This window comes from Stomoxys calcitrans, chromosome 1 (genome assembly GCF_963082655.1).
Source record: "Stomoxys calcitrans chromosome 1, idStoCalc2.1, whole genome shotgun sequence".
Lineage (NCBI taxonomy): Eukaryota > Metazoa > Arthropoda > Insecta > Diptera > Muscidae > Stomoxys > Stomoxys calcitrans.
In genome coordinates, this window is record NC_081552.1 from 162,524,570 (window position 1) to 162,538,620 (window position 14,051).

The window sequence follows — 14,051 nt, forward strand, 5'->3', positions numbered from 1 at the left end:
GCACACATTCTATCCCTTCTAGGCCAGAAAAGGAAGTGTAAACTGTGGAGTTCATGGGCATAATGATGAAGCGAATCACGAAGGCCTTTCATGACTCGCTTATGGCAGCATGTCCTAGAGTCATACCTGGGGGATCCAAAAACTGGTTGCTATATATGTAGAAGAGTTGCAGAAAACTCTTAAACGGGACTATAAGCCACAAGGACACCACGCGATTGAGACGTCTATAAGGCTGAGATAAAATAATACAAGTGCCAACTGCAAAAGGCTAAGAACAAATCCTGGGTGGAATTCTGCAGCTACGTGGAGGATACATCTGAAATCGTATAAAAATTGCGGCTTCCAGGGGCTTAAGATCTCAGAGCGGAAGATCGGTTTATATTTTATATGCAAATGTAAAGTGACAAAGCCCATTTGCAATTCAGGGCAACCTAGATCAATGAAAAGTATCTGTATAATATTTCAAACCGATATCTTTATCGATATACCGATATTAAGACCGCTAACGTGATTTCGACAATCGGACGGATACGGCTAGATCGACTCAGAATGTCAAGACGAGAAATAATATACATAATTTATGGGATCGCACCCCTTTGAACATGGCGAGGTAAGTACGATCTGACACTGCACGGAAGCTGGACAGTGAAAAGCTGCAAATACAACAAATGGCAGCGGCACACTCAACTCGACTGACCCAACTGCTTGAAGAAAACACTTCTTGTTCCGATGATATAATGGTGCAGCGGCTAACTATTGCCGACTCCATGGAAATTGTCGCGAAATCCGTACTTGGGTACCGGAAGCCTCCTCCAAAAACCAAGAGTGTCGAGATGCTACTGATGCCAAGAATGCGGCATATAGAGCAAGGAGAGGTATCGGGAGAAAAGGAGAGAGGAGAAACGTCTATTCCGCAGAAGGAAAATGAAATGGAAAGACGTGAGTGTGAGCGAATTGAGATGTACAGGAGTCAGAATGTCCGGAAATTCTACCAAAGGATTAAACATCAAACCGATGGCTTTGGTGCAGGCACATCCTCCTGCAGAGACAAAGAAGGAAATATGGTAACTAACATGATAATATTTTTACCCAACTGCTAGTGTCCGACGTTGGCGGTGAAGAGGAAACCGCAGAACCAATCCCTGATGATGGTGTATAATGTTTACCTCGTAGTCAGAAAGAGGTCCAAGTAGCAGTGACCCGACTAAAGAACAACAAGGCAGCAGGAGCCGACGGGTTACCCGCTGAACTATTTAAGACCGGAGGCGACACAATCGCAATCTGCCTAGCAGAACGCATACCCGATTATTGGAACCTCAGCATACCATGTCCAAGAACAGAAAAGGAGACAATACGGAATGTGCCAACTACAGAGGAATAAGTCTCCTCCCCATCGCATACAAGAAACTCTCGAGTGTACTGTGTGAAAGACTAAAACCTAAAGTCAATGAGATAATTGGGCCCAATCAATGCGGCTTTAGACGTGGTAAATCCACCTTAGACAAGATATTCACACTGCGCCAAATCCTGAAAAAGACCTGAGAAGGACAAATCAACACCTACCACCTCTTTGTTGACTACAAAGCCGCTTTCGATACTCCTTTACGTTCAAAGGTACTTCAATCTATGTCTGAGTTTGGTATCTCTGCAAAATTAATAAGACTGCGCGACGACACTTGCTGGTACGCGTTCCTCAGTAAGAAAATGAAAGAATCTCTCGAAACCATTTAATACCAAACGAGGTTTCAGGCAAGGAGACAGCCTATCGTGTGATCTCTTTAATATCCTGCTGGAGATACAGATGTGAATAGATATGGCACACTAATCACAAGAGAACACATGCTACTCGCGTATGCCGACGACATCGATATCATAGGTCGGTCACCGGAAGTAGTAACTGCAGCCTTTGAAAGAGTCGAAAGAGGATCAGTGAAAATGGGGGTGGCAGTAAATGAAGATAAGACGAAATGGATGGTTTCAACTCCCAAAAAGCCTTGCACAACCGAGCAGATAAAGAAAATGGAGAATGTTGGGAACCACAACTTTGAGACAGTCGGTAACTTTATCTACCTCGGCACCGCCGTAACCGAAACGAATGAAACCCGTTTTGAGATAAAGCGAAGAATAATACTGGCAAACAGATGCTACTTTGGACTAAGTAAGCAGTTTAGAAACAAGGCCACCTCTCGACAGATGAAGATTACACTATACAATACACTAATACTACCCGTGCTGTTGTGTGGTTCTAAAGCATGGGTACTTGTATATATATGGACTAGTTTGCGTTAATGATAGCATAGTTACATGCATCAAAACACAACGGCTGCGTTAGCTAAGTCATGTTGTCAGAATGGATGAAGAAGCTCCAGCAAAGAAGTCTTTTGAAGGCAAACACGGTGGTACACGCAAACCGGGAAGACCAAAAGCCCGATGGAAAGATCAAGTTGTGGGAGACACCTCGAAACTTGGCATCAGAGATTTTAGGATGAGCGCAGAAGATCGAGTCGCTTGAAACGCTTTCTACGTGCGGTTTGCGGAACAAATATTCTGTCATAACCAATTAAAGTAAAGTAAGTACTATATGGGATCGCAGATCAATATGATGTTACAAACAGAATGACAAGATTGGTGGTGGGTTTAATAGCACAATATTAGTATAGAATAATCCACATTCTAAGTGTGTAATACGAGTATTAAATGATGCTTTAGTTCCTGTGCTTGCAATAGTTGTTTAAACGTTCAAATTTATTAAAGATTCCTTAGTATCCCTAAAAAGAAACTACATCCTTTGGGCGATATCTTTTATATCCTACAAGTATCCATTTGAACCGGTAAGATAACAAGTAACCAATTATCTTTTTATTTCGCCCAAATATTTTCAAAATCAATATTGTTGCCACATTAATACAATACATGCATTAAAAGATCACATCAATGTATGAAATGGTTGTTATTTTGCACGATTCGCCACTATGGAGCATTTACGACATCAATTGTTTTTGATCGATGAATGCTTTAGAGAAAATTGTAGAATTTGCAGTTTTTTAATACAGTCCTGAAATGTATCCCCCTTTAAGCCTATAATCACAACTACAGCATATATACATCCATTATAACGTAATAAACTATCTATCTTAAGCCTATATATAAAATTATTCTGTAAAACAAACTACGATTATAACCCTTAAAACATGACGAATAGGATTAAGTATATAATATATAAGATGCGATGAGACACAAGTAAACTTAATTTGGTCTTAAATTTGTTTCACATGGCATTATTTGCAATGTTTGCTACTATAATTTTTTCCTACAACCACAAAAAAGGACAAATACCTTACATTTGAATTTATCTGTGTGTGGCAGTATGTCGGTATGGGTCTCCTTTGATCAATGCCCAGTTACAGCAAACGCCTTACAATCTCACAACTTCCACTCCTTGTGGGGCAAAAAAAGATTCTGCAGCCATTTTAAGTTTCTCGTTGACCAATTTGGCAATTTTGGGTGTGCGACGCCAAACGAACTCCCTTGTGCGGTCATGGTTATCCTTGCTCTCCACTTCGACCTGTAATGATACGAAGAAAATATACAAAAATGGATGTAAAATTGGGCAAAGACAAGATGGCAATTAAGTCTGATTTTCGCTATGTATATAATTTTTAATTAAAGATTCTTTTATTCAGGGATATCAGGCAATTTAATTTTTCCAAAGGAATCATTGGCGCTGTACGTTGCGGGTGAAATATTGGGTCAGTGAGTTTGGGGGTCAGTATAAAAAGCATAGAAGTGAAAGCAACTGGTTTGCTCACAACTGTCGCTTGGAGTATTGGTTATGGTCATGTATGAATTTAATACCGATAATATTGTTAAATGCGTTAAGTTAGGCATTTCTGAACAATGGGTAGTAACCACAATGGATCTATTTATATCCATTTATTTTATAAACTATTAGCTGACCCGGGCGCACCTTCTTTTACTTTATATGGAAAAAAAATTTCCTTTGAATATTTGTTTTCGACAATTAAAGACCTTTTAGTGAAATATCATGCTGCGAAAATAGTATATCGCTTGACATATGATCTTTATTGGTCTACGAATTTAAGTTTGGATGTAAGGTGTACTCCATTCCTAAAATACTTCATTTCAGCCCGATATTCTCATGATGTCTGATTTAGTGGTGTTTTCGGGGGAAAGGCGGTCCCCAGATAATTGGCCCTGAAAAAATATCAGCATCGTGGGTTGGAGTGGTCCCCCAAACACTTGGTCCGACATTTGGATATCAGATACGTTTTCTAATCTCAAATACCTTTCATTTGAGTTCCATATTGTCGTGATTGGTCTAAATATATGTTTAGTAGGTTTTAGGGTGGGTAACGCTAAACACCCGGGTTCAAATTTTGTCGAGAACATCAGAAAAAATTTTCGGCGGTGGTTATACTCTCCTAACGCTGGCAAAACTTTTAGATACCATGCCATGTTATAACTTCTCCCCGAAGAGGTGTCGCACTGCGGTACACCGTTCAGACTCAGCTATAAAAAAAGGCCCTTTTTATTGAGCTTAAAATTTAAATCGGACAGTACTCTGTGAAAGGTGAGAAGTTTGCCGCAGATCCTAAGTGAAATGTCCATGGGCAAATTTGAATTTGCATTTTACATGGGAGTCTAGAAGAATCCTTTCCAAATTTCGGTACAACATAATTATTTTTGTAGCTTCTCTTCTTTTTCTTTTCCGGAATTTGGTCCAGATCTGAACATAATTGGATACAGCCTCATATAGATTAATCTGGGTCGTTAGCCCATAAAAGGCGCATTTAATACTTCATTTTTCTGGAATCTAGTATAATGAGTTGGAGTAGGCCTCACGATATCAGAGCCGAATTTGATCGATATAGTTGGCACATGACCGATCTGCTGACTTAGTGTCTTTAGCCCATAAAAGGCGCATTTATAACCCGATTTCGCTGAAATCGGCTCGATTTTTTTGAAATATAAAATAATGAGTTTGACTAGGCTTCCCGTGGTCCGAGCCGAATATGGTACAAACCGGATCATGTCTCGATTTAGTTGCCATATGGACCGACCTGTCAATTTAGGGTCTTAAGCTAGAGCTTGCAAACTATCGATAATAGCAACATTCGATATTTTCGATAGTTTTAATAATAAATATCGATACTATCTTTAATTTCCCATCACATATATTTTGAACGAAAATAAGAAGTAAAAATCAGGATATCGATTTATATAGAAGCTATATCAATGCAATGATCAAATAAATCCAAGGTAAATAAAGTCAGTTGAAAGTCATGAGTGAAATAATTGTACGAAATGTTAGTCTAATCGGATAAAAATTGCGCCCTCTATAGGTGCAAGCTATATAAAAGGATACATTCAGTGTCGAATTGATTATTTTTGTTTAGTTTTGCAATATTATCCATCGGAACATTATCAATCGATATTCAGTCTAAAAATTAAATATCGATAGTGCCATCGATATTTTGCCTACCATATCTTGAGCCCATTAAAGCCTCATAGTACCTGATGTCACTAAAATTTGACACTACGAATTGCTTTAGACCGATATTAGAACCGAGTATTGGCAATATCAGACCATATTTAAATATATTGTAGTAGCCTTGTAACCAACATGCCAATTTAAGGTCTTAATCCCGTAATAGGCGCATTTATTATCCGATTTCGTTGAAATTTCAAGCGTGACTTGTATAAATAAAGCTTCTAGCCATCTGTACCAAATATGACCCAGATCTGTTCATATTTGGCTATTACTGTGTATATAGTAAAGTCATAATAAAAATAAGATAGTAAATGTATCCATGGTGGTGGTCGCTTGTTTGTATAGTTACCTGTTTAGGCTGCTGTACTTTTATTGACATTAGAGTAGCACGATCATTTACTACGCCAAATTTTATGCGGCCGATCATTTCATTGGTGCGAGCTGTTGCACTTTTAACGTTTTCCACGCCGCCACGTTTGAATGACTTTTCGACGCGCAGCATTAATGGTCCCAAAGTGAATTTAGCCTTAATTGTGGAATTGCGACCTTCCGGGTCGGTCACCACTTTAACATTTCCGACTCGCTTCAATGAGGCCAATCCCGATAGACTGCCTTCGGCCTTTTGAAAATCACCGCTATCCTTAGTATTTTTGTTGTTGGTTTTTAGCTTGTGTTTGTTATTTGTCCCCGTTGACGAGGATGCTGCTGTTGCTCCCGTCGCGGCTGAGTTAGTATTATGAACTTTTTTAGTGCCACTTGGTTGTTTGTGAGCCTTTGTCGAGCTTTTCTTCTGATTTCCTGATTTTACAACGTCGTTGACATGCACATTGCGAGTTTCCGGTTTCAGTCCTGTGCTGCCGCCAACGTCTGTGTTGGGTGTTGTATCACTTTTTTGTGCAGTTTGGGCAGCGACATTATTTCCAATTTGTTCAGTGGCTTTCAGGGTTTGCTGTTGTGCCTGCAATTGCTCCAATTGTAGTTGCAATTTGGTTTTTTCACCCTGTTGACTGCCCGTTGGCAAACTTTCCATGTTGTCTTTATTTACGCTGGCACTACGTGGTTCCGATTTTGTGTTTTTTCTATGGGGTAGAATGAATACGAAAAAAAAAATGAAAAGGCGATATCAAATAAAATGTACATAAAAAATCAATTGGACCAATTTAGAAAACTGTATTCACATGTCATGCACTCGATAGTAGTTCTGTGGCTAGTGCACTATCTTTACTTGTCGCTTCTAGTTCAATAGGCATACTGCATGATTACACTTACAAAAAAGAAGCCTGCGTTAATTGTCTAGGATATGTGTTCTATATTGAATCAAACGGTTTGGGGAAAATAAAACTCTATCGATATAAACAAATTTAGGAACAAATTGCAAATCGGTCTGACTTTCTGTCAATATCTAAAACAAAAATATCGCTGTGTTTAATAAATGCTCAAAAAGATGTGTTATTTTGGTATTCAAAGTAATATGCCGGTTTCAAGATATATGAACGGATGCTTATTTCGAAATAAAGAGGAAGGTATTTCGTTAATAATAACAAGTAAAAGCGTGGCCGAATCTTATATACCCTCCACCATGGATCGCATTTGTCGAGTTCTTTTCCCGTCATCTCTTCTTAGGCAAAAAAGGATATAACAAAAGATATGCTCTGCTATTAGAGCGATTTTAAGATATGGTCCGGTTTGGACCACAATTAAATTATATGTTGGAAACCTGTGTAAAATGTCAGCCAATTCGAATAAGGATTGCGCCCTTTTGGGGCTCAAGAAATAAAATATCGAAAATCGATTTATATGGGAGCTATATCGGGCTATAGACCGATTCAGATCATAATAAACACGTTTGTTGATGGTCACGAGAGGATCCGTCGTACAAAATTTTTATTGTATTTGTATTTGTATTTTTATTATGATAAAACCCATACAAAAGACAGTGTCTTATATAAAGCATGGGTTAGTAAATTGATAAATACAATGAGTTCAACAAGTTTTCATTTAAATAGAACAATAATTGGTACAAAATATTTAACAATTTAAGCAAAGTTACTGATGCAATATTTAAGTTAAAAAAAGGTTTAAACAAAACAAAAAAAAGAAAAAGAAACTTTAAAGAAAATTTAACAATTTAATCAAAGTTACTAATAAAATAAATTAAAAAAATAGTTATAAAAAAAACAAAACAAATAATTAATTAAAATGATTATAAATCAAAGATTTGAACTGTCGTTCATTACTTATAATTTGAATACTATTGGGAAGATTATTCCAGAGACGTATAGCATTAACAAAGAACTGTTGTTCAGATACACGATATTGATGACGTATTTGTATTACTTGTTTACCTCTTGTAGAGTTAGCAAAACGCAAAACAGAAGCCAGATATGACGGTTCATTGGTATAAATTATCTTGTGGATCATTTGCAACAAGCGTATCTTAAGGAACGAGTTAAAAGAGACACCATATACTTGTCTGGCAAAGTCAGATACCCGGTCTCTTCTACGCAAACCAAAAATGTATCTAACGACATCGTTAAAGGCCACTTGCAATTTATTCCTATGAGTTACATCACTACCGTAAAAAACCTCGCAAGAGTATAATAGTTTCGGCAGAATAAATGTCCTAGCCAAAATCATTCTTATTGACAAAGGGGTATACTGTCGACTCATATATAAGTTTCGTAAAACGCCGTAGGTCCTGCCCACTGTCATTCTGACATGATTCTTCCATGAAAGTCTATCATCAAACTCCAAACCAAGGTTTCTTGCAGATGAAACAATCTCAATTGGGGCTCCAGCAATTGCCACATCAAGATTGGGCGGCATTGTCACCCGATTCCTACCAATTACAAGGCACTTTGACTTTATTGGATTTAAAAGAAGTCCGTTGGCGTTTGCCCATGTGTTTATCCTATCCAAGTCATTATTTAGTCGAAGTACGCCATCGATCAACCTCCCCGGCGAGGAGCTCATATACAGCTGTACGTCGTCGGCATACATATGAATACCACAGTTGCGCAACTGTCCAGGAAGGTCATTGCTATATAAGGAAAAAAGGAGTGGGCCCAACACAGACCCCTGTGGAACACCTCTTGAGACTGGAAGATAACTAGAACAGCGGCTATCAACACATACCGATTGGCTTCTATTCGTAAGATAGGAATATATAAGATCCGTTGTTCTTTCAGAAAATTTAAATAAATGTTTCAGTTTAAGGCAAAGTATATTGGGATCAACGGAATCAAAAGCTTTCGAATGATCTAAAAGAACAAGAAAGGCAACTTTATCGCTGTCAATATCACTCCTTACATCTTCAACTACTTTCAACAGTGCAGTAGTGCAACTGTGCTTTGGCCGGAAACCAGATTGAAAATCTGTTAGCAGCGAATTATTCGCAATATATTCAGATATTTTCCGGTTGACTAGAGTCTCAAATATCTTAGAGACGAATGGAAGTATTGCTATTGGCCTAAATTCCTGGTTATTCTTTGGTATTGGGACTATCCTTGCCCGTTTCCAAGACTGTGGATAGCAACTCCTTAAAATAATATTGTTAAAAAGATGGCACATATACGGAAGAATAAAGGGTAGAATTATCCTAAAAAATCTTGGGTCAATACCATCAGAACCAATGGCATTAGACTTAATTGATTCTACAGCGCTAACGATATCGCTTTGTTCAAAACGCTCAAGATCAAAACGTAGGTCTGGTGAGGTGTTGTTACTACTATGGTTTACGTTACTAAATTCACTGTCGTAGAAATGTACGTTTGGCTCAGGAAAAGATATGTTCAAGAAACTCCTATTAATCTCATCTAAATCAACATGTCTATCAATTGATGCATTATCACTTCCTATTCCAATTGACTTTATATGTCTCCAAGTATCTTTCGTGTTCAATGCCTCTTGAAATTTACGACTAAAATAAGCTATTTTCTTCGTCTTTATACAAGAAGTGGTCTGATTCCTCGCACGCTTGTAATCATTAAAGAGTTCAGGTGTTCTAAAACGCTTCCATCGAGAGTACGCACAATCTCTTTTACGTATCAATACTTTAATATCATTATCAAACCACTGATTCCCATTCGAAAAAACAGTTCGGGTCTTCATCGGAACACATTTGTCGAAAATCTGACTCACATTATGTTGAAGAAGTGCAATCTGTTCATCTACGCAAGACATGCCATAAAGTTTCTGCCACTCAACGGTGCCAATTTCACAAAGTAATGAGTTATAATCAATGTTTCTATAGTCTCTGTACGTATATGTTATACTTGTATATTCCATTGGAACGCCATAAGTCAAAAAACATAAATCATGTTTTGAAAATAGGGGTGCCGATAATTGATCATATAACTTAACATCAGTCTTGGAACTTACGAAGAACAAGTCAATAAGAGTCTCTGTTGTCATTGTATAGTGTGTGGCAGTATTGGAATTAACAACATGCAACCCTATTGATTGCATGCTCCCCGTCAAATGTGTTTCTTCAAGCACATTACTATTAAAGTCACCAGTGACTATAATATCATTATAATGACAATTTATATCCTCAAGTCTCTTCACCAAGTCATCATATTGCACTCTTTTGTTCGGACGGTATACAACCCCAACCAGAACTTTTCTACGCAAACAGTGAAGTTCGGCAAAAATATATTCAACTTTGTCTGTTGAACTAGACGAAGCAATGGGTCTGAAATCTATGTCATGTCTTATATAGATAGCAACTCCACCACCTCTGCCATCCCGATCGGATCTTAAAAACCTGTAACCATCTACAGATACCAGTCTATTCCCATAATGTGGTTGAAACCATGTCTCAGAGACCGCAATAACGTCAACACCGGATTTCTCAAATATATAGCGAAACTCATCAATTTTGTTCTTAAGGCTCTGAGCATTTATATGCACAATTTTCAGTCCTGGCTTCTGTCGCGCTAGAACCCTGACCATCAGGTGTATATTGTCTCTAGAATTTTCCCTTTCATTACGAGGGAACAACATATTGAGAAACATAGATGTAATTGTAGACAGTACAAATCTTTGATTTTAAATTTATGTATGAAAAGGCAACGTTATTTAGTTTGAAAGAGGAATAAAAATAAATAAATAATAGTTTAAAAGGGTTTAATTTCATGAAAAATTTAATTAAAAAGATTCTCATCATTATTGTTTTAGCAAGTATCTGCGTTATGTTGTTCTCTGCTAGTTTCAGCAGACCGAAAAAGAGTATCCAGCATATTGATGTGTTCAATGCAAATTGGGTTATCATTAACAAAGTGTTTGATATAGACCAATCCGCGATAAGTGTACGCCGAATGTACTTGATTTTGTTTCCTCAATCGAACTGCAGCTTGAAGGATCTGATAGTTGGAATGTGTTAGGTTTTCTTTAATATAAAAATTGGTTTCCGTTTGAAACCCTAATATTGATAAGGATAGGTTCGATTTGGTGTTCCTTCTGAATTCGCTTAATGTTGTTAAGAAATAGTTTTTGTCGTATGGAGAGTGTAGTTTGACAATAATTACAGCATCTGGGGAATAATTCTGGTGCTTATTGTTTTTGTTTTGCAGTCGGTATATGGATTTAACAACTGGTGTAGGAATGTTTATAGTTTGACATATATTTTCAAAATAGAGTGGAAGATTTTCGCCTTCAGTGTACGGAATTCCGTTAAGTCTAATATCACATGCAACCAGAGAATTAGCTTGTTTTAGTGCTTTTATTTTTAAGTCTTTTATCTCGGTTTTGAGGTTGGAAATTTCACACATAGCTGTCTCTAAATATGATACTCTTTCAATTACATTGTTTAAGTCCACTCTCATTTCGGTTATTTTCTTATTAATTTCTGTTAATATTCTGTCCTCACTTTCCTTAATCATTGCTTTTATTTCACTAGATATACTTTCGGATTGTTTTTCGAGTCGATTGTCCAGGATTTGCAAGAGGCGAAAAGAGGAATCCGCAATTCTGGGGGAATTAGCCAGATTTTCAGTCAATGAGTTTTGGGCTTGGAGTCTTGTTCTTTTTGGAGCGGACATTTTCGATTAAGAATTTAATAATAAAAATAAAAATGTTTTTCAATATTTGACGATTTTATGGGATTTAATAATTTTCCGATTTTGTAATTTTATTTGACAATCTGGCAACTCGTTTGAGGTATTGCCAATGTCTTTTTAGCTAGGTCACGAACCTATGATCTGGCAATGCCGAGTTATAACCATTTGACGTTTTTGTTCTTCTTTCTCTTGTTATGTTCACAAGGTTGGTATTGTTTTGTAATTGTGCTTTATGTTTATGTTTCTGTTTTTTTTTTTTTTAATGAGTACAACTGTTCTGTTTTTTTGTTTGTTTGTGTTGTTTTTGTTTTAATACGCTGGTACTCTTCGTAGGTATTTAGAAGTTAAGTGCCTCCCTTAAAGAGAACACTTTACACTGTGGTGGAGAGAGAATGTTTTTGTTTATGTTTGTTTTTTATACCCTCCACCATAAGATGGGGGGTATACTAATTTCGTCATTCTGTTTGTAACTACTCGAAATATTCGTCTGAGACCCCATAAAGTATATATATTCTTGATCGTCGTGACATTTTATGTCGATCTAGCCATGTCCGTCCGTCTGTCCGTCCGTCCGTCCGTCCGTCTGTCTGTCGAAAGCACTCTAACTTCCGAAGGAGTAAAGCTAGCCCCTTGAAATTTTGCACAAATACTTCTTATTAGTGTAGGTCGGTTGGTATTGTAAATGGGCCATATCGGTCCATGTTTTGATATAGCTGCCATATAAACCGATCTTGGGTCTTGACTTCTTGAGCCTCTAGAGTGCGCAATTCTTATCCGATTGGAATGAAATTTTGCACGACGTGTTTTGTTATGATATCCAACAACTGCGCCAAGTATAGTTCAAATCGGTCCATAACCTGATATAGCTGCCATATAAACCGATCTTGGGTCTTGACTTCTTGAGACTCTAGCGTGCGCAATTCTTATCCGATCAGAATGAAATTTTGCACGACGTGTTTTGTTATGACATCCAACAACTGTGCCAAGTATGGTTCAAATCGGTTCATAACCTGATATAGCTGCCATATAAACCGATCTTGGGTCTTGACTTCTTGACCCTCTAGAGTGCGCAATTCTTATCCGATTGAAATGAAATTTTGCACGACTTGTTTTGCTATTATATCCAACAACTGTGCCAAGTATGGTTGAAATCGGTCCATAACCTGATATAGCTGCCATATAAACCGATCTTGGGTCTTGACTTCATGAGCCTCTAGAGGGCGCAATTCTCATCCGAATGGAATGGAATTTCGCACGACGTGTTTTGTTATGATACCCAACAACTGTGCCAAGTATGGTTTAAATCGGCCCATAACCTGATATAGCTGCCATATAAACCGATCTTGGGCCTTGACTTCTTGAGCCTCTAGAGGGCACAATTCTTATCCGATTTGAATGAATTTGGGCACGAAGTATTTCGTTATGATATCCAACAACTGTGCCAAGTATGGTTGAAATCGGTCCATAACCTGATATAGCTGTCATATAAACCGATCTGGGGATTTGACTTCTTGAGCTTCTAGAGGGCGCAATTCCTATCCGATTTGGCTGAAATTTTGCATGACGTATTTCATTTTTACTTTCAACAACTGTGTCAAATAAGGTTCAAATCGGTTCATAACCTGATATAGCTGCCATATAAACCGATCTGGGATCTTGACTTCTTGACCCCTATAGGTCCCAATTATTATCTGATATGCCTGAAATTTTGTACGACGGATCCTCTCATGACGTGTTTATTATGGTCTGAATCGGTCTATAGCCCGATACAGATCCCATATAAATCGTTCTCTCTATTTTACTTCGTGAGCCCCAATGGGCGCAATTCTTATACGAATTGGCTGCAATTTTACACAGGTCTCCAACATATAATTTAATTGTGGTCCCAACCGGACCATATCATGATATAGTTTTAATACCAGAGAAACTCTTTTTTTATATCCTTTTTTGCCTACGAAGAGATGCCGGGAAAAGAACTCGACAAATGCGATCCATGGTGGAGGGTATATAAGATTCGGCCCGGCCGAACTTAGCACGCTTTTACTTGTTTTTACTTCTTTTGCCGTTCAGAAGTAGAAATATCAATTTTTATTTTCACTTGTTGGTTATTTTGAACGCTTTTATAACTATATGTTTTGTTGTTTCTATCAATCAAGACTTTTTGAACACTATTAAACAAGATTTTTTAAAATTTAAGTGGGGAAAACAATGCAAAACTTCAATTAAAGGCGGAGCAAAGAAAAACACGTCCGTTCGCTGCTATGTATTCTCAGGCAAATCGGATAATAATTGCGACCTATAGAGGCTCAAGAAGTCAAGATCCCAGATCGATATATGGCAGCTATATCAGGTTATAAACCGATTTGAACCTTATTTAACACAGTTGTTGAAAGTAAGAATAAAATACGTCATGCAAAATTTCAACAAAATCGGATAGGAATTGCGCCCTCTGGAAGCTCATGAATTCAAGTCCCAAGATC

At 37.6% G+C, this 14,051-nt stretch overlaps 1 protein-coding gene across 8 annotated transcripts in view; it reads right to left on the reverse strand.

The window, feature by feature from the left end:
- The window catches only part of LOC106093770 (nucleolin), a 330,417-nt gene that overhangs the window by 9,931 nt on the left and 306,435 nt on the right, over positions 1-14,051 (reverse strand). For 7 of the 8 annotated variants that reach the window (XM_059361444.1, XM_059361449.1, XM_059361440.1 and 4 more), the window contains 2 exons: positions 5,862-6,591; positions 3,342-3,565 (listed from right to left, as the gene is read on the reverse strand). In XM_059361444.1, coding sequence (XP_059217427.1) covers positions 3,416-3,565; positions 5,862-6,591 — 880 coding nt within the window. In that variant the 3' untranslated portion in view covers positions 3,342-3,415. Of the gene's footprint in view, positions 1-3,336; positions 3,566-5,861; positions 6,592-14,051 lie in introns of all 8 variants that reach the window. The other variant, XM_059361458.1, reaches the window with a different exon arrangement.